Here is a 20,645-nt window from a genome sequence, read left to right as displayed (position 1 = left end):
AGAAATACTAGGACCCTGGAAACTCAAAGATTTCGGGTCCATACCTCCTTCACTGCACCAATAAATATAGGCCTGCCATATTCGGTGATAAACACGAGCTGAGGAAGGTTTCCTTGCTCTGAGCATTGTTTGAATTACCTGTTTAGAGAATCATCCTGACTTTAGGATAGAGGTTTCAAGCGCCACGCCGTCAAAGACAGTCGATCCAGATGTCTGTGATAACAGGGACCCTGCATCAGTAGATCTGGACGTTGAGGGAGCAGAAATGGAGCATCCATCGACACTCTCTGCAGATCTGTTTATCAATGCCTTCTGGGCCAAGCCGGAGCTATTAGAATCACGGCACCCTTTGCTTGCTTTATTTTCCTCACCACACTGAGTAACAGGGTTATCGGAGGAAACAGATAAGCCAGATGAAAGTCCCATTTCACCGATAAGGCGTCCACATAGATTGCTCCGGGATTCTTTGTTGTTGACCCGTATGTGGGCACTTTGTTGTTCAGACGGGATGCCATGAGATCTCTCTCTGGCAACCCCCATTTGTCTACTAGAGTCTGAAAAACCTCCAGGTGTAGAGCCCATTTGTTTGCTTGAATGGTGTGTCGACTGAGAAAGTCCGCTTCCCAGTTTAGGACTCCCGGAACGAACACTGCGGACAAAGCTGGAAGATGGCGTTCTGCCCACTTTAGTATGTGACTTCATTGCTTTTTGGCTGCGAGTTCCTCCCTGATGGTTGAGGTACGCTACTGCCGTCGCATTGTCCGAGCGTATCTGAACTGGTTTTCCCCGAAGAATGTCCTTTGCCTGAATCAGTGCCATGTATATGGCCTGAAGTTCTAATAGGTTTATTGGCAGGCAACTTTCTTCTATGGGCCATTGTTTCTGGAACCATATTTCTCTATCGTCCTAAGTGGATGCTGGGGTTCCTGAAAGGACCATGGGGAATAGCGGCTCCGCAGGAGACAGGGCACAAAAGTAAAGCTTTTACAGGTCAGGTGGTGTGTACTGGCTCCTCCCCCTATGACCCTCCTCCAGACTCCAGTTAGATTTTTGTGCCCGGCCGAGAAGGGTGCAATTCTAGGTGGCTCTCATAAAGAGCTGCTTAGAGAGTTTAGCTTAGGTTTTTTATTTTACAGTGATTCCTGCTGGCAACAGGATCACTGCAACGAGGGACAGAGGGGAGAAGAAGTGAACTCACCTGCGTGCAGGATGGATTGGCTTCTTGGCTACTGGACATGAAGCTCCAGAGGGACGATCACAGGTACAGCCTGGATGGTCACCGGAGCCACGCCGCCGGCCCCCTCACAGATGCTGAAGCAAGAAGAGGTCCAGAATCGGCGGCTGAAGACTCCTGCAGTCTTCTTAAGGTAGCGCACAGCACTGCAGCTGTGCGCCATTTTCCTCTCAGCACACTTCACACGGCAGTCACTGAGGGTGCAGGGCGCTGGGGGGGGGGCGCCCTGGGAGGCAAATGAAAACCTTTAAAAAGGCTAAAAATACCTCACATATAGCCCCAGAGGCTATATGGAGATATTTACCCCTGCCTAAATGTACTAAATAGCGGGAGACGAGCCCGCCGGAAAAGGGGCGGGGCCTATCTCCTCAGCACACGGCGCCATTTTCTGTCACAGCTCCGCTGGTCAGGAAGGCTCCCAGGTCTCTCCCCTGCACTGCACTACAGAAACAGGGTATAACAGAGAGGGGGGGCAAAATAAATGGCAATATATTAATATAAAAGCAGCTATAAGGGAGCACTTAATCATAAGGCTATCCCTGTCATATATAGCGCTTTTTGGTGTGTGCTGGCAGACTCTCCCTCTGTCTCCCCAAAGGGCTAGTGGGTCCTGTCTTCGTATAGAGCATTCCCTGTGTGTCTGCTGTGTGTCGGTACGTGTGTGTCGACATGTATGAGGACGTTATTGGTGTGGAGGCGGAGCAATTGCCAAATATGAGGATGTCACCTTCTAGGGGGTCGACACCAGAATGGATGCCTTTATTTGTGGAATTACGGGATAGCGTCAACTCGCTTAAGCAGTCGTTTGCCGACATGAGGCGGCCGGACACTCAATTAGTGCCTGTCCAGGCGCCTCAAACACCGTCAGGGGCTGTAAAACGCCCCTTGCCTCAGTCGGTCGACACAGACCCAGACACAGGCACTGATTCCGGTGGTGAAGGTGACGAATCAACCGTATTTTCCAGTAGGGCCACACGTTATATGATTTTGGCAATAAAGGAGATGTTACATTTAGCTGATACTACAGGTACCACTAAACAGGGTATTATGTGGGGTGTGAAAAAACTACCAGTAGTTTTTACCGAATCAGAAGAATTAAATGACGTGTGTGATGAAGCGTGGGGTGCCCCGATAAAAAACTGCTAATTTCAAAGAAGTTATTGGCTTTATACCCTTTCCCGCCAGAGGTTAGGGAGCGCTGGGAAACACCTCCTAGGGTGGACAAAGCGCTAACACGCTCATCAAAACAAGTGGCGTTACCCTCTCCTGAGACGGCCGCACTTAAAGATCCATCAGATAGGAGGATGGAAAATATCCAAAAAGGTATATACACACATGCAGGTGTTATACTACGACCAGCTATTGCGACTGCCTGGATGTGCAGTGCTGGGGTAGTTTGGTCAGAGTCCCTGATCGAAAATATTGATACCCTGGACAGGGACAATATTTTACTGTCGTTAGAACAAATAAAGGATGCATTTCTTTATATGCGTGATGCACAGAGAGATATCTGCACACTGGCATCACGGGTAAGTGCTATGTCCATTTCGGCCAGAAGAGCTTTATGGACACGACAGTGGACAGGCGATGCGTAGAGGAGTTATTTGGGGTCGGTCTATCGGATTTGGTGGCCACGGCTACGGCCGGGAAATCCACCTTTCTACCTCAAGTCACTCCCCAACTGAAAAAGGCACCGACCTTTCAACCGCAGCCCTTTCGTTCCTTTAAAAATAAGCGAGCAAAGGGCTATTCATATCTGCCACGAGGCAGAGGACGAGGGAAGAGACAGCAACAGGCAGCTCCTTCCCAGGAACAGAAGCCCTCCCCGGCTTCTACAAAAGCCTCAGCATGACGCTGGGGCTTCGCAAGCGGACTCGGGGGCGGTAGGCGGTCGTCTCAAGAATTACAGCGCGCAGTGGGCTCACTCGCAGGTAAATCCCTGGATCCTGCAGATAATATCTCAGGGGTACAGGTTGAAATTAGAGACAGAGCCACCTCGCCGTTTCCTGAAGTCTGCTTTACCAACGTCCCCCTCAGAAAGGGAGACGGTTTTGGAAGCCATTCACAAGCTGTATTCTCAGCAGGTGATAGTCAAGGTACCTCTTCTACAACAAGGGAAGGGGTATTATTCCACTCTTTTTGTGGTACCGAAGCCGGATGGCTCGGTAAGGCCTATTCTAAATCTGAAGTCCTTGAACCTGTACATAAAGAAGTTCAAGTTCAAGATGGAGTCACTCAGAGCAGTGATAGCGAACCTGGAAGAAGGGGACTTTATGGTATCCTTGGACATCAAGGATGCGTATCTCCACGTTCCAATTACCCCTCACACCAGGGGTACCTCAGGTTCGTTGTACAAAACTGTCACTATCAGTTTCAGACGCTGCCGTTTGGTTTGTCCACGGCACCTCGGGTCTTTACAAAGGTAATGGCCGAGATAATATTTCTTCTTCGAAGAAAAGGCGTATTAATTATCCCATACTTGGACGATCTCCTAATAAGGGCAAGGTCCAGAGAACAGCTAGAGATGGGTTTAGCACTATCTCAAGAGGTGCTAAAGCAGCACGGATGGATTCTGAATATTCCAAAATCCCAATTAATGCCGACAACTCGTCTGCTGTTCCTGGGGATGATTCTGGACACAGTTCAGAAAAAGGTTTTTCTTCCCGAAGAAAAAGCCAAGGAGTTATCTGACCTGGTCAGGAACCTCCTAAAACCAGGAAAGGTGTCTGTACATCAATGCACAAGAGTCCTGGGAAAAAATGGTAGCTTCTTACGAAGCAATCCCTTTCGGCAGATTCCATGCAAAGGGATCTGTTGGACAAATGGTCAGGGTCGCATCTTCAGATGCACCTGCGGATAACCCTGTCGCCGAGGACAAGGGTATCCCTTCTGTGGTGGTTGCAGGAGGCTCATCTATTGGAGGGCCGCAGATTCGGCATGCAGGATTGGATCCTGGTGACCACGGAGGCCAGCCTGAGAGGCTGGGGAGCAGTCACACAGGGAAGAAATTTCCAGGGAGTGTGGTCGAGCCTGAAAAAGTCTCTTCACATAAGCATTCTGGAACTAAGAGCAATCTACAATGCTCTAAGCCAGGCGGAACCTCTGCTTCAAGGAAGACCGGTGTTGATCCAGTCGGACAACATCACGGCAGTCGCCCATGTAAACAGACAGGGCGGCACAAGAAGCAGGAGGGCAATGGCAGAAGCTGCCAGGATCCTTCGCTGGGCGGAGAATCACGTGATAGCACTGTCAGCAGTATTCATCCCGGGCGTGGACAACTGGGAAGCAGACTTCCTCAGCAGACACGACCTTCACCCGGGAGAGTGGGGACTTCATCCAGAAGTTTTCCACATGCTATTAAACCGTTGGGTAAAACCAATGGTGGACATGATGGCGTCTCGCCTCAACAAAACACTGGACAGGTATTGCGCCAGGTCAAGAGATCCGCAGGCAATAGCTGTGGACGCGCTGGTAACACCTTGGGTGTACCAGTCGGTATATGTGTTTCCTCCTCTGCCTCTCATACCAAAGGTATTGAGGATTATACGGCAAAGAGGAGTAAGACTAGTGGCTCCGGATTGGCCAAGAAGGACTTGGTACCCGGAACTTCAAGAGATGGTCACGGACGATCCGTGGCCTCTACTTCTGAGAAGGGACCTGCTTCAGCAGGGTACTTGTCTTTTTCAAGACTTACCGCGGCTGCGTTTGACGGCATGGCGTTTGAATGCCAGATCCTAAAAGGAAAAGGCATTCCAGAAGAAGTCATTCCTACCTTGATAAAGGCAAGGAAGGAAGTCACCGCGAAGCATTATCGCCGTATTTGGCGAAAATATGTTGCGTGGTGCGAGCAGCGGAGTGCTCCGATGGAGGAATTTCAACTGGGTCGTTTTCCTACATTTCCTGCAATCAGGATTGTCTATGGGTCTCAAATTGGGATCTATTAAGGTTCAAATTTCGGCCCTATCAATATTCTTCCAAAAAGAATTGGCCTCAGTCCCTGAGGTCCAGATTTTTATCAAAGGAGTACTGCATATACAGCCTCCTGTGGTGCCTAAGGTGGCACCGTGGGATCTAAATGTAGTTTTAGATTTCCTCAAATCCAATTGGTTTGAACCACTAAAGAATGTGGATTTGAAATATCTCACATGGAAAGTGACTATGTTACTGGCCCTGGCTTCGGCCGGGAGAGTATCTGAACTGGCGGCTTTGTTTTATAAAAGCCCTTATTTAATTTTCCATTCGACATAGGGCAGAGCTGCGGACGCGTCCGCATTTTCTCCCTAAGGTGGTATCAGCGTTTCACCTGAACCAGCCTATTGTAGTGCCTGCGGCTACAGACGACTTGAAGGACTCCAAGTTGTTGGACGTTGTCAGAGCCTTAAAATATACATTTAAAGGACGGCTGGAGTCAGAAAATCTGACTCGCTGTTTATACTGTATGCACCCAACAAGTTGGGTGCACCTGCTTCTAAGCAGTCGATTGCTCGTTGGATTTGTAACAAAATTCAACTTGTACATTCTGTGGCAGGCCTGCCACAGCCTAAATCTGTTAAGGCCCATTCCGCAAGGAAGGTGGGCTCATCTTGGGCGGCTGCCCGAGGGGTCTCGGCATTACAACTCTGCCGAGCAGCTACGTGGTCAGGGGAGAACACGTTTGTAAATTTTTACAAATTTGATACCCTGGCAAAGGAGGACCTGGAGTTCTCTCATTCGGTGCTGCAGAGTCATCCGCACTCTCCCGCCCGTTTGGGAGCTTTGGTATAATCCCCATGGTCCTTTCAGGAACCCCAGCATCCACTTAGGACGATAGAGAAAATAAGAATTTACTTACCGATAATTCTATTTCTCGGAGTCCGTAGTGGATGCTGGGCGCCCATCCCAAGTGCGGATTATCTGCAATACTTGTACATAGTTATTGTTAACTAATTCGGGTTATTGTTTAGGAAGCCATCTTTCAGAGGCTCCTCTGTTATCATACTGTTAACTGGGTTTAGATCACAAGTTGTACGGTGTGATTGGTGTGGCTGGTATGAGTCTTACCCGGGATTCAAAATCCTCCCTTATTGTGTACGCTCGTCCGGGCACAGTACCTAACTGGAGTCTGGAGGAGGGTCATAGGGGGAGGAGCCAGTACACACCACCTGACCTGTAAAAGCTTTACTTTTGTGCCCTGTCTCCTGCGGAGCCGCTATTCCCCATGGTCCTTTCAGGAACCCCAGCATCCACTACGGACTCCGAGAAATAGAATTATCGGTAAGTAAATTCTTATTTTTTCCGGACACTGTTCCCCAGCCCTGGAGACTGGCATCTGTTGTCAGGATCTCCCGATCCGATATCCAAAAGGGTCTCCCTTTGTCTAGATGGGATGTCTGTAGCCACCAGGCTAATGACTTTCTTACCTTTACTGGAAGTACCATCGTCTGTTTCTTTACGGTCTGATGTACTCCATTCCATTTGGCCAGAATCAGATGCTGCAGAGGCCTTGAGTGGAATTGTGCATACTCCACCATGTCGAATGTTGACACCATCAACCCCATCACTCGCATGGCTGCATGAATTGGAACCATCTGACTGTGTAACAAGTCCTGAATTCTTGACTGTACCTTGGATATCTTGTTCAGAGGTAAAAATACTTTCTGCAGACCTGAAATCCAGTACAGCGCCCAAGTGAGTCATCCATTGGGACGGCACCAAGGATGATTTTGCCCAATTTATGAGCCATCCGTGCCTCTGCAGACATGTTATTGTCTGTTGGAGATGGCACAGGAGCAATTCCTGTGATTGTGCCAGGATTAAAAGGTCGTCGAGGTATGGAAAAATTCTTATCCTCTGCTTGTGGAGATCAGCTGCCATAACCACCATAATCTTAGTAAATACTCTGGGGGCTGTGACTAACCCAAAGGGTAGGGCCTGGAACTGGAAATGCTGCTAGAGGATAGCGAACCTGAGATAACACTGATGGGACAGTGCTATAGGAACACGTAGGTAAGCATCCTGAATATCCAGGGATACCATATAATCCCCTGGTTCCATGGCCAAAACTATGGAGCGTAATATCTGCATGTGGAACCTCAGTACCCAAATATATTTGTTTAGCATTTTGAGATTGATAATGGGCCGAAATAACCCATTTGGCTTCTGAACCAAAAATAGGTTGGAGTAAAAACCCTATCCCCGTTGTGCCGGGGGTACTAGACTGACTACTCCTGACTGAAGCAATTTCTGAACTGCTTCTTGCAAAGCCCTGGCCTTTGTCTCTACCCAAGACGGGCTGGTGCAGAACCTTCGAGGAGGATGCTTCTTGAAGGGAAAAACATAACCTAGAGATACCGCTTCTTGAAAACAGGCATCTGTTGTAGACTCTTGCCAGATGTGTGCAAACTGAAGTCGTCGGCCCCCCACCCTGGGATCCTCCAGGTGGAGGCCCGCACCATCAGTCTGATGGCTTATCTTCTGGTTTGGAAGCTGGCCCTCTGGTAGCCCAATGCTTTTTTGATTTACCAAACTTATTGTATTGAGGCTGCTTACGATCACTTTTTCCCTCTGGTTTTCCTTGAGACAGAAAGGGCCAGAAAACCGGACCCCTAGGTTTGGGGTTATATGTGGAAGGAAACTTGACCTTCTTGGAGTCTGCTCCAAATATACTCCAGAATATCTGTCAATTCTTTAACAAACAGAATATTTCTAGAAAAAGGCAAAAATTCCAAAACCTTCTAGGATTCTGAAACAGCTTTCCACGTACGTAACCAAACTGCTCTGCGAGCAGCTATTGTTGAGGCTGATGCCCTAGAAGCAATAGTACCCATATCTAATATGCAGCTTCTTCCAAGAATACTGCCGCTTGTTTAATATGGGCTATATAAGATTTTTGCTCTCTAGTAGCTGATGAAAAATCACTTTCCAATGCATCAGCCCAGGCAGCCATTGCCTTTGTTATCCAAGCTGAAGCCATGGCTGGCCTTATGACTGCTCCAGACAGGGAAAATATGGCTTTTAGAAAACCATCAACTCTCCTATCCGTGACATCATTTAAGGATGTTGACGGCAAAGGCAATATAGATTTTCGCACTAATCGAATCACATGCGTATCTGCTTTAGGAGCTACCTCCCTTTTTAAACCGTCCCCGGCTGGAAAAGGATCATTTGATTCCCATTTTTTGGGGAATTCTAGATTTTTTGTTGGGTGGTTCCCAAGCCTCTTATGATTTCCGTCAGCTGGTCTGACCCTGGAAACTCAGTCTTAACCGTCTTGGGACGTTTGAACACAGGTGCCTTGGTTTTTAAGGATAGAATGACCTTCATTGCTCTAATTAATTCAGCTATATCCACTGAGCTGAGACCTTCTTCCTCCTTTTCGTACACCGAAGTAAAGTAAATAGAGCTTTCATCATCCGATGAATCATCATGTGTAGCCTGTGAAGGTGAAGATTTACTTACCATTGGTTTATCAGCTTATTTCATTTGAGAAGCTGATGGGGGAAATGTTATACCGTAGGTAGGGCGCTGCATGTATGGATACCCCATTCCTGGTACAGAAGCTGTAGAAATTATCCGTTCAGCTATCATGGACAAGGTCTGTGCAAACATAGCCCAAGGTGGATCTATCTGTACCTGATGACCTGCCTTGTGTTCTACTGAAAAGCAAAATTTGCACATAAACTATCCTGAACCAGATCCTGAGAGGATAATCCAGTTTTGCAAGAAAAACATGATATGAGTGTTGCTGTAAGTGTACCTTCGTCCCCTTTGCCACTCTTAGACACGATAAATAATCAGCCCTTTCACAGTGTTCTACACAATTTGTGACTGTAATCACTTTAACCTTCTAAGTGATATCAATCTGACCCTACCCATACACCAGCATTGAGGATCAGCAGAAACAACTGACAAACATATATTAAAGTCAGCAATCACACTAGCAGTTAGTCACATGTTATATATTAGTCATATGAGCACATCATAAACTACAAACACTTTTTTAAGTATGTAGGCGAACATTTACCGACTCCTGTATAAACAGATCTAACGTATTCAGATGCAATGTGAAGAAAACCACAGTAAATGTACGCAGACTCATATGCAATAGGCACTTAACGTAACTATTCATACTGAACAAAGTAGATAGAAATTTAGTGCTGTATAGCCCGTACTCAGTACAGTGGGATACAGGGAGACACACCTCGCTTCCAGTGATCGATCAATACGTTAGCGAACGCTGAGTGGATCCAGATGCTACTTGTGTACACTGCCGCTCCAGGATCCTATAGTGAACACAGCCGCACCGGTCACACATCTGCTGCGACCGAGTCTCCTCACGGTAACGTTCAGTGAACACAGACGCAGTGGTCACACAGTCGCCTATGTTGCGACCGGATCTCTTGTGGTAGCGCTTAGTGAACAGCGATGCAGCGGCCTATGCTGCGACCGAGTCCCCTCTGGTAGCATCTGAGACTGAAGCAAGTTCATGAACCGGGGGGGGGGGGGGGGTGGGGGTGTCTGACTCCCCACTGCAGACATCAGCCCTAGGGATCGCGGCCTCATGATGCTATTCCTAGTGCCTATGATCCCTAAGGCCTAGCGCTGGAGCACCCGTGGTGGTGGCTCCTCAGCTACTGTTTGGTAGTCCCCTTCCAAAACAGTGCGGCTGTGTCCATATTCCACGAATGCTACGCGGAACTGATGCCTTACCTTCTCCCCATGCTCAGGCCACAGCCTGGTAATGTCTGATGGACCTGCTAGTATATCCGACACAGACGCCCGCCGAAACAACACTGTACTCGTGGGTAAGCGTTATCGCGACCCGGCGGAGAGTTGTTGGAGCGACTCTTTCCAATATGCGTATAAGACGCTGTTTAGAAAGCTCACTCAATAAAATAGTAAGACTATAAAATAAAATAAGAACGCTTGGGGCTGCTAAAAAACAGCAGCCCTCTTACCATGGTCCGGCTCCTGCCGCATCAAACAAAAAACTGATTTGCCTGAGCCAGTGGGCGGGATATATGGATGGGCCCATTGCATCCGGGAAGGCCGGGAAGCTTTTGATCGTTTGGTGCCAATCTGCTGTCGCTCCATCATATCCCACTGTTATCCTGTGGATAACCTGTGGACCCTGCCGAAGAAATCTACATTAGTGTTTTCCTAGAAAACGGTAACGTAGCATTTCATATGCAGATGCAGCCACAGTCGCACACAGAATATGCTGCATCACCTCTGTGTGGCATACTGAGGCAAGATGTATGAGGACACATCTGTAGATATGTGATGCACGGCTACGGCAGACATGGAGTAGATATCTGCATATTCTTTGGAGTAATTTTTTTCTCCCACAATTCATGGGTTATTCCTGCATCTAACAGTAACCGTTACTTCTCTTCTGACAACAAGGTGAAAGCTGAACGTAAGTTGGAGGCATTGGACAGCTGCTGCAGCACAACTATTCAATGCCTGCAATTACTTTAAGTCTCCGGGCTATCAGCAAGAATGAAGTGACCATCACTAGTACCTGCAGGGGTAAGAATTTTCTGAAATGCAAAAGTCCCAGACATGGGATCTTTACAGTTGAAATACTGAGTGCGAAATAATAGGAAAATAGGTTTAGCCATAATAGGCCAAGATGACAAACTTACTGCTAAAAATTTCCAATCCTTTTGAATTTGTAAAGGACTTGCAGAATACACTTCTTCAACGGAATAATTTCCAAGAAACAAGTCAATTGAATCCTGCAAAAAATAAATACATATTTATACATGTCTATATGCACATTTATATGCTAAAGTTTATGCATACACCTTTCTCTAAAAAATATATAATTATTATAGGAATAAGATACAGAGAGAGATGAGAGGGGGAATACAGTTCAGTCCATATGTATTTGGACACTGACAATTTTACTAATTTTGTCTCTGTACGCCACCACAATTGATTTGAAATTAAACAATGGAGATGCAACTGAAGTGCAGACTTTCAGCTGTAATTGAAGGGGTTTAACAAAAATATTGTATGAAATGTTTAGGAATTGTAACCATTTTTATACACAGTTCACCTCAAATGTAATTGGACATTGACAATCATAAATAAAATAATCATATTTTTTTTTTTTTACTTGTGTACTTTTTTTTTATTGAGATGTTTTTCAGATATACAACAAATACAGACTTATAACAAAACAAACTTGTACATGTCCATGAGCCAGAAGAATAAAACATTGGTTACAAGCATATATGCAGTTGAGTGTCGTGCTTATTATGACAACTATACATCTACTCAGGAACATAGGAAGAATATTAATGTTATAGTATAACAAGTACATTCACATATCAATACTGTGCCGTAGACTTCTGCGAGACCCGAGCATTCAAAAGTATTAGCAGTATTAAGCAGAGACAGCCATCATATTGAAGTCCGTTGCAAGCCTCAAAGTATTCCACCCATCCCACTTAGCAAAATATTGGGTGAGAGTACCTTTAGCTCTATACATGAAGCGTTCATGACCTGCTACTTCATTCACTAGAGCTCTCCAGTGATATATGTTAGGTGAGGATGGAGCAAACCAGATGCGGGCTATTAGAACCTGCGGGCTATTAGAACCTTAGCAAGAGCTGTGAGGCAGAGCACATATTTGTAGATAATGGGCGTGTGGGACTCTGCAAGATCTAAACCAAATATGCATAAAGCAGGTGTCATGGATGGTAAAGTGGGTTCTGTGTGTAAAATATCCGCCCATACAGCCTTCCAGAAATTATATTTGTTAGGGCAGGACCATAATAAGTGCCAAAAGTCAGCATTAGGGGCAGCGCATCTGGGGCAAGTGGTTTCCGATCTCAGGCCCGCTCTACACATGGAAATAAGAGTGTGGTAAACCTGATGTAGAATATAAAATTACATTTGCTGGTACCTGATACAAGGGGTCGAATATTTAGTAGTGCATAATATTTGATCCCATTGGTCCTCCTCTAGTGTGCCCACATCCCGTTGCCATTTAACACGCAGGGGATCAAAAATAGATGCGTTCATCCGGGCATTAAGAGTAGCGTATATGTATGACATCTGGCCCCTAATCAGGTCTTTTATCGGGGAATCAGAGATTGCAGGCGGGAGGGGGCAAACTGCACTGTTACTGCATGCTGAAGTTGCAAATATCTGAAGAAGGCCGAATGTGGGACTATGAAATCCTGTTGTATTTGCTGGAAAGATTTAAAAACACCCCCCTGATATAACTGAGCAATTTCCGTAAGACCAGTCCGAACCCAGATATTGTCTTCTGATAATTGCAATAGCTCTTTAAATGTAACATTAAACCATAGAGGAGTTTCAGTGTCAATATCAGTCCATGTATAGTAGGAGTGAACAAGTCTCCACACAAGCAGGGTCTGACGTAGCAGGGGTGGGAGATGCCCCGTCGACGAGCCAGACAGGAGAAAGTGGACCAAAGAAAAGTGAGGCCCCACATGCTCGGTCAGAAGCCCTGCCACTGTAGGCCCTCCCCTACCCTGTGCCCAATTCGACATATGCACCATTTGAGCAGCCAGGTAGTAGATTCTCATGTTGGTCAAGCTTAGACCTACATCAGTTTTGGCTTTGACCAAGGCTCTCAATGCCACCCTAGGCTGCCTGTCCCCCCAAACAAATTAAGAAATCATACTATTAATTATAGCAAAACACTGTTTAGGAATATAAATAGGTGAATATTAAAGGATATAAAGGAATCTGGGCTGCATAACCATCTTAATTAGATTGATACGGCCTGTAACCGTTAGGGGGAGTTTTTTCCATTGATGAATCCGACGCCTAAAGTCATCGGTAACTGGGACTAAATTTTGTTGAACATACGTTTTAGCCCCTGGAGAAACAGAAACTCCCAGGTATTTAAAGGAAAGGGTCCACTGCAATGGGTTTGAGACAGTCGCTGCTGCAGGAAGGACCCCTGACAACGGGAGAATACCGGAGTTATTCCAGTTTATGAGCAGGCCCGAAAAGGGTCCAAAAGTGTTCACCACTTCAAGTAACCTCAGTAGAGAGGAATATGCAATCATTTAAAAACAATAGCATGTCATCCGCATAAAGTGCAACATCATCAGTATTATTGCCAATCGGGATACCGCTAATGTCAGCTCAATGGCAAATAAGGCAGGAGACAGTGGGCAGTCCTGTCTGGTTCCTCGTTCTAAAGGAAAGGACGGTGTAACATATCCATTTACTGAGACACGAGCCCTAGGTGTGGAATATAACAATCTAACCCACTGTATAAATTTAGGACCAAAGGCAAATTTCTGGAGCACCTCCCAAAGACATATCCATTCCGAGTCGAAGGCCTTGGCAACATCCAAGGATACCACCACTGCCCCCGACTCCGCTCGGTCCCCCCTTTGTAAATGGCAAAATAATCTGCCCAAATTTTGAACCGTTGACTTTCCGGGCATAAAGCCAGTTTGATCATCATGGATAATTGACGTTATAATAAGATTTTACTTAACGGTAAATCTATTTCTCGTAGTCCGTAGTGGATGCTGGGGACTCCGTAAGGACCATGGGGAATAAACGGGCTCCGCTGGAGACATGGGCACTTTAAGAAAGAATTTAGATTCTGGTGTGCTCTGGCTCCTCCCTCTATGTCCCTCCTTCAGACCTCAGTTAGAGAAATTGTGCCCAGAAGAGCTGACAGTACAAGGAAAGGATTTTGGAAATCCAGGGCAAGACTCATACCAGCCACACCAATCACACCGTATAACTTGTGATAAACTTACCCAGTCAACAGTATGAACAACAACAGAGCATCAGTTCAACCCTGATGCAACAATAACATAGCCCTTATTGCGGCAATAACTATATACAAGTATTGCAAAAAAAGTCTGCACTTGGGACGGGCGCCCAGCATCCACTACGGACTACGAGAAATAGATTTACCGGTAAGTAAAATCTTATTTTCTCTAACGTCCTAGTGGATGCTGGGGACTCCGTAAGGACCATGGGGATTATACCAAAGCTCCCAAACGGGCGGGAGAGTGCGGATGACTCTGCAGCACCGATTGAGCAAACAATAGGTCCTCCTCAGCCAGGGTATCAAACTTGTAGAACTTTGCAAAAGTGTTTGAACCTGACCAAGTAGCAGCTCGGCATAGTTGTAATGCTGAGACCCCTCGGGCAGCCGCCCAAGAAGAGCCCACCTTCCTAGTGGAATGGGCTTTAACTGATTTTGGCAGCGGCAATCCAGCCGCAGAATGAGCCTGCTGAATCGTGTTAAAGATCCAGCGAGCAATAGTTTGCTCTGAAGCAGGAGCACCCAGCTTGTTGGATGCATACAGGATAAACAGTGACTCCGTTTTCCTGACTCTAGCCGTTCTAGCTACATAAACCTTCAAAGCCCTGACCACATCCAGTAACTCGGAATCCTCCAAGTCACGAGTAGCCACAGGCACCACAATAGGTTGGTTCATATGAAAAGATGACACCACTTTTGACAGAACTTGTGGACGGGTCCGCAATTCTACTCTATCCATATGGAAAACCAGATAAGGGCTTTTATGTGACAAAGCCGCTAATTCTGACACACGCCTAGCCGAAGCCAAGGCTAATAGCACGACCACTTTCCACGTGAGATATTTTAACTCCAGCGCTTTAAGTGGTTCAAACCAGTGTGATTTCAGGAAACTCAACACCACGTTAAGATCCCAAGGTGCCACTGGAGGCACAAAAGGAGGCTGAATATGCAGCACTCCCCTTTACCAACGTCTGAACTTCTGGTAGAGAAGCCAACTCTTTTTGAAAGAAAATGGATAGGGCCGAAATCTGGACCTTAATGGAACCCAATTTTAGGCCCAAATTCACTCCTGACTGTAGGAAATGAAGGAAACGGCCCAGCTAGAATTCCTCTGTAGGAGCATTCCTGGCCTCACACCAAGAAACATTTTCGCCATATACGGTGATAATGTTTAGCTGTCACGTCCTTCCTAGCCTTTATCCGCGTAGGAATGACCTCGTCCGGAATGCCCTTTTCTGCTAGGATCCGGCGTTCAACCGCTATGCCGTCAAACGCAGCCGCGGTAAGTCTTGGAACCGACAGGGCCCCTGTTGCAACAGGTCCTGTCTTAGAGGAAGAGGCCACGGGTCCTCTGTGAGCATTTCTTGCAGATCTGGATACCAGGTCCTTCGTGGCCAATCTGGAACAATGAGGATTGTTCTCACTCCTTTTTTTCTTATTATCCTCAGCACCTTGGGTATGAGAGGAAGAGGAGGAATTACATAGACCGACTGGAACACCCACGGTGTCACCACTGCGTCCACAGCTATCGCTTGAGGGTCTCATGACCTGGCGCAATACCTCTGTAGCTTTTCGTTGAGGCGGCATGCCATCATATCCACCTGTGGCAGTTCCCACCGACTTGCAATCTGCGTGAAGACTTCTTGATGAAGTCCCCACTCTCCCGGGTGGAGGTCGTGCCTGCTAAGGAAGTCTGCTTCCCAGTTGTCCACTCCCGGGATGAACACTGCTGACAGTGCGCTTACATGATTCTCCGCCCAGCGCAGAATTCTGGTGGCTTCTGACTGAATCAGAACCGGTTGGTCGCGAAGCAGGGTCTCCGCTTGACGTAGGGCGTTGTATACGGCCCTTAGTTCCAGGATGTTGATGTGAAGGCAAGTCTCCTGACTTGCCCACAGACCTTGGAACTTTTTTCCCTGTGTGACTGCTCCCCACCCTCGGAGGCTTGCATCCGTGGTCACCAGGATCCAGTCCTGAATGCCGAATCTGCAGCCCTCGAGAAGGTGAGCACTCTGCAGCCACCACAGGAGAGACACCCTGGCCCTGGGGGATAGGGTGATTAACCGATGGATCTGAAGATGTGATCCGGACCACTTGTCCAGTAAGTCCCATTGAAAGGTCCTCGCATGGAACCTGCCGAAGGGAATGGCTTCCTATGATGCCACCATCCTTCCCAGGACTCGAGTGCAGTGATGCACTGACACCTGTTTTGGTTTTAACAGGTTCCTGACCAGTGTCATGAGCTCCTGAGCTCTCTCTATCGGGAGATAAACCCTTTTCTGGTCTGTGTCTAGAAACATGCCTAGGAAAGGCAGATGAGCCGTAGGAACCAACTGCGACTTTGGAATATTTAGAATCCAGCCGTGTTGCCGTTACACTTCCAGAGAAAGTGATACGCTGTTCAGCAACTGCTCTCTTGATCTCGCTTTTATGAGGAGATCGTCCCAGTACGGGATAATTGTGATACCTTGCTTCCGCAGGAGCACCATCATTTCTGCCATTACCTTGGTGAAGATTCTCGGGGCCGTGGAGAGACCAACGGCAACGTCTGAAATTGGTAATGACAATCCTGTACCGCAAATCTGAGGTACGCCTGATGAGGTGGATAAATGGGGACATAAAGGTATGCCTCCTTTATGTCCAGAGACACCATAAAATCTCCCCCTTTCAGGCTTGCGATGACCGCTCTTAGCGATTCCATCTTGAACTTGAACCCTTTCAGGTATATGTTCAGGGATTTTAAATTCAATATGGGTGTGACCGAAACGTCCGGTTTCGGGACTACAACATGGTCGAATAATAACCCCCTCCTTGTTGAAGGAGGGGAACCTTGACCACCACCTGTTGAAGATACAATTTGTGAATTGCAGTTAACAATATTTCCCTCTTGTGGGGGGAAGCCGGCAGGGCCGTCGGTGAGGGGGCATCTCCTCAAAGTCCAGCTAGTATCCCTGAGACACAATATCTATTGCCCAGTGATCCAACAGGGCGTGAACCCACTTGTGGCTGAAATTACGAAGACGTGCCCCCACCAGGCCTAGCTCCGCCTGTGGAGCCCCAGCGACATGCGGTGGATTTTGTAGAGGCCGGGGAGGACTTCTGTTCCTGGGACTTAGCTGTGTTGTGCAGTTTCTTTCCTCTGCCCCTGCCTCTGGCAAGAAAGGATGTACCTCGGACTTCCTTGTTTCTTTGTGATCGAAAGGCTGCATTTGATAATGTCGTGCTTTCCTATGCTGTGCAGGAATATAAGGCAAAAGATCAGAATTACCAGCCATAGCTGTGGAGACCAGGTCCGAGATCCCTTCTCCACAAAATCCTCAGCCTTCCATATGCCTCTTAAGTCGGCATCACCTGTCCATTGCATATCTACAGGACACGTCAAGCAGAAATTGACATAGCGTTGACTCTAGAACCCAGTAGACTAATGCCTCTTTGGGCATGTTTATATATATATATATATATATATATATATATATATATATATATATCTCTCTATCTATCTATCTATATCTAGCTATCTTAAGACGACATCTTTAATATATTTATATATATATATATATATATATATATACACACACATACACACTAGGGTCTCAATCTCTGCTGATAAGGTACCTGTCCACGCTGCTACAGCGCTATAAACCCATGCCGACACAATCGCCGGTCTGTGTAGTGTACCAGAATGTGTACGCTATCCGCAGGATCCCTGAGGATAGCTGTTAAGTCAGGGCTACCTTTTGGGCAAACGTGACACCCTAGGAGAAGATTCCCATCGTATCCTGGCCCTAATAGGGGAAGGATATTCCCTAAGAATTCTTTGTGGGAAACTGCAGTCTCTTGTCTGGAGATTCCCGCCTTTTTCATCATGAGAGGAGGGAAATTTACTTCAGCTTTCTTCCCCTTAAACATGTGTACCCTTGTGTCAGGGACAGATGAGTCATCAGTGATATGCAAATCATCTTTTATTACAATAATCATATATTGAATACTTTCCTGCCATTTTGGCTGTAACTTTGCATTATCGTAGTCGACACTGGAGTCCGACTCCGTGTCGATATCAGTGTCTATTATTTAGGATAGTGAGCATTGAGAGACTCTGAAGGTCTCTGCGACATAGGGACAGACATGGGTAGATTCCCTGTCTGTTCTCTAATCTTTTGTGCAATAAATTCACCTTAGCACTTAATTACACATATCCAAACAGGTGTCGGCGTTGTCGACGGAGACACCCCTCACACACATATTTGCTCCATCTCCTCCTTAGGGGAGCCTTTTACCTCAGACATGTCGACACACACGTACCGACACACCACACATTCAGGGAATGCTCATCTGAAGACAATTCCCCCGCAAGGCCCTTTGGAGAGACAGAGAGTATGCCAGCACACACCCCAGCGCTATTAACCCAGGAATAACACAGTAACTTAATGTTAACCCAGTAGCTGCTGTTTATAATGATTTTTGCGCCTAATTATGTGCCCCCCCTCTCTTTTTACCCTCTTCTACCGTGTATCTGCAGGGGAGAGGCTGGGGAGCTTCCTCTCAGCGGTGCTGTGGAGAAAAAACATGGCGCTGGTGAGTGCTGAGGAAGAAGCCCCGCCCCCTCAAAGGCGGGCTTCTGTCCCGCTTAAATATACATTTTCTTGGCGGGGGCTCATACATATATACAGTGCCCAACTGTATATATGCTAAACATTTGCCAAAGAGGTTCCAATTGCTGCCCAGGGTGCCCACCCCCCGGTGCCCACCCCCCCTGCGCCCTGCACCCTTACAGTGACCGGAGTATGTGAGGTGTGTGTGGGAGCAATGGCGCACAGCTGCAGTGCTGTGCGCTACCTCAGTGAAGACTGGAGTCTTCTGCCGCCGATTTCGAAGTCTTCTTGCTTCTTATGCTCACCCGGCTTCTGTCTTCCGGCTCTGCGAGGGGGACGGCGGCGCGGCTCTGGGATCGGACGACGAGGGTGAGATCCTGTGTACGATCCCTCTGGAGCTAATGGTGTCCAGTAGCCTAAGAAGCAGGACCTATCTGCAGAGAGTAGGGCTGCTTCTCTCCCCTCTGTCCCACGATGCAGGGAGTCTGTTGCCAGCAGAGCTCCCTGAAAATAAAAAACCTAACAAAATACTTTCTTACAGAAAGCTCAGGAGAGCTCACTGAACAGCACCCAGCTCGTCCGGGCACAGATTCAAACTGAGGTCTGGAGGAGGGACATAGAGGGAGGAGCCAGAGCACACCAGAATCTAAATTCTTTCTTAAAGTGCCCATGTCTCCTGCGGAGCCCGTCTATTCCCCATGGTCCTTACGGAGTCCCCAGCATCCACTAGGACGTTAGAGAAAACAGCATTAAGGTGGATTGCCAACAGCTTAGCCAATATCTTAATATCCGTTGCTAATAATGAGATTGGGCGGTACGAGTCAGGGAGGGTGGGATCTTTGCCCGGGTCAGGCAGCACTATAACGACGGCCTCTTGCATAGAGGAAGGGAGACCACTACGCCCAAACAAATTAAATAGGTTAAGCACATACGGAGCAAAGAAATCCTTAAATTGTTTATACCCCTCAACTGGTATCCCATCTCCCCCAGGCGCTTTATGATTAGGAAATGAAGCAATAGCGGTCTCTATTTCAGCCAGGGTAATGTCTGCTTCTAAAAAATCTCTCGCTTCTTGGGACAGGCAGGGCAGCTCTATAAGGGCAAGATAGGAATGCAGTTGTTCCAAGGAATATGTTGCCTTAGACGTATATAAAGCTGAAAAATATGAAAGAAAAACCTGGGCAATCTCCGGTGTGGTATAGTGCATAACACCCCGAGAGTCCTTTATCTGTTGTATAGAAGTGCTCCCTCTCTCCCCCCTGGATAGATAAGCCAGATAACTGCCAGCAGTATCAGCTTGAGAGTACTGGGCGTGTATTGATTAGAGCAACTTGCGTTTGGACTTATCTAACAGACAGTCCGTCCACGCCTTTCTCGCCACATCCCACTGCAGTCTATGTTCAGGGGTAGTAACCGTCAAGTATAAATTCTCAGCATCATGACAGGACCTTTCCAGTATGTCTTCCTCCTCCCTTGCATGTTTTTTTAATTTTAGCAATTTGCTGGATAAAGGATCCCCGCATTGAGGCTTTAAAGGTGTTGTGTCTAAGTAAAGGGTCCTCATAAGAGGCATTATGATGTACAAATTCCCTCCACTCTGCAATCACATTGGGGTCCTTAGTCAGTAAAGTCAACCAGAACGCGTTAAGTTTCCACGTCCTAGCACCCTGCACCGACGCATCATCTACAGTTACCATAATAGGGTAGTGATCCGAAATGCCTCTCTGCAAATATTGAATGTCTGTCAACTTAGGGACCAGGTCAGGAGAAACTAAGGCCAAATCTATTCTTGAAAAGGAATGGAAACTAGCCGAGTGACAGGAGTATTGCAACGTGGACGGATGTCTGATCCTCCAGGCATCTAGTAAGCCCAGTTCCCGTAACAATTGGGCAAATGGAGTAGGAGATACAGGGGGAACCTGAGATACACTCGGGGCCTCGCTCCACCTGTCCAGTTACCGGTCTAGAATATTATTAAAATCCCCAATACATAGGACAGGAGCAGAGGGAGAAGTGGCCACAAAAGCCATAGCGTGTCTCAAGACGTCTGCATACACTGCAA

At 47.1% G+C, this 20,645-nt stretch overlaps 1 protein-coding gene across 1 annotated transcript in view; it reads right to left on the bottom strand.

Moving 5' to 3' along the window:
• Positions 1 to 20,645, bottom strand: part of SACM1L (SAC1 like phosphatidylinositide phosphatase) — a 424,002-nt gene that overhangs the window by 10,672 nt on the left and 392,685 nt on the right. The window contains exon 18 of the mRNA XM_063922680.1: positions 10,861 to 10,953. Coding sequence (XP_063778750.1) covers positions 10,861 to 10,953 — 93 coding nt within the window. The remainder of the gene's footprint in view (positions 1 to 10,860; positions 10,954 to 20,645) is intronic.

The sequence above is a fragment of the Pseudophryne corroboree genome, chromosome 5 (assembly GCF_028390025.1).
Source record: "Pseudophryne corroboree isolate aPseCor3 chromosome 5, aPseCor3.hap2, whole genome shotgun sequence".
NCBI lineage: Eukaryota > Metazoa > Chordata > Amphibia > Anura > Myobatrachidae > Pseudophryne > Pseudophryne corroboree.
This window is presented reverse-complemented; position numbering and strand designations above follow the sequence as displayed.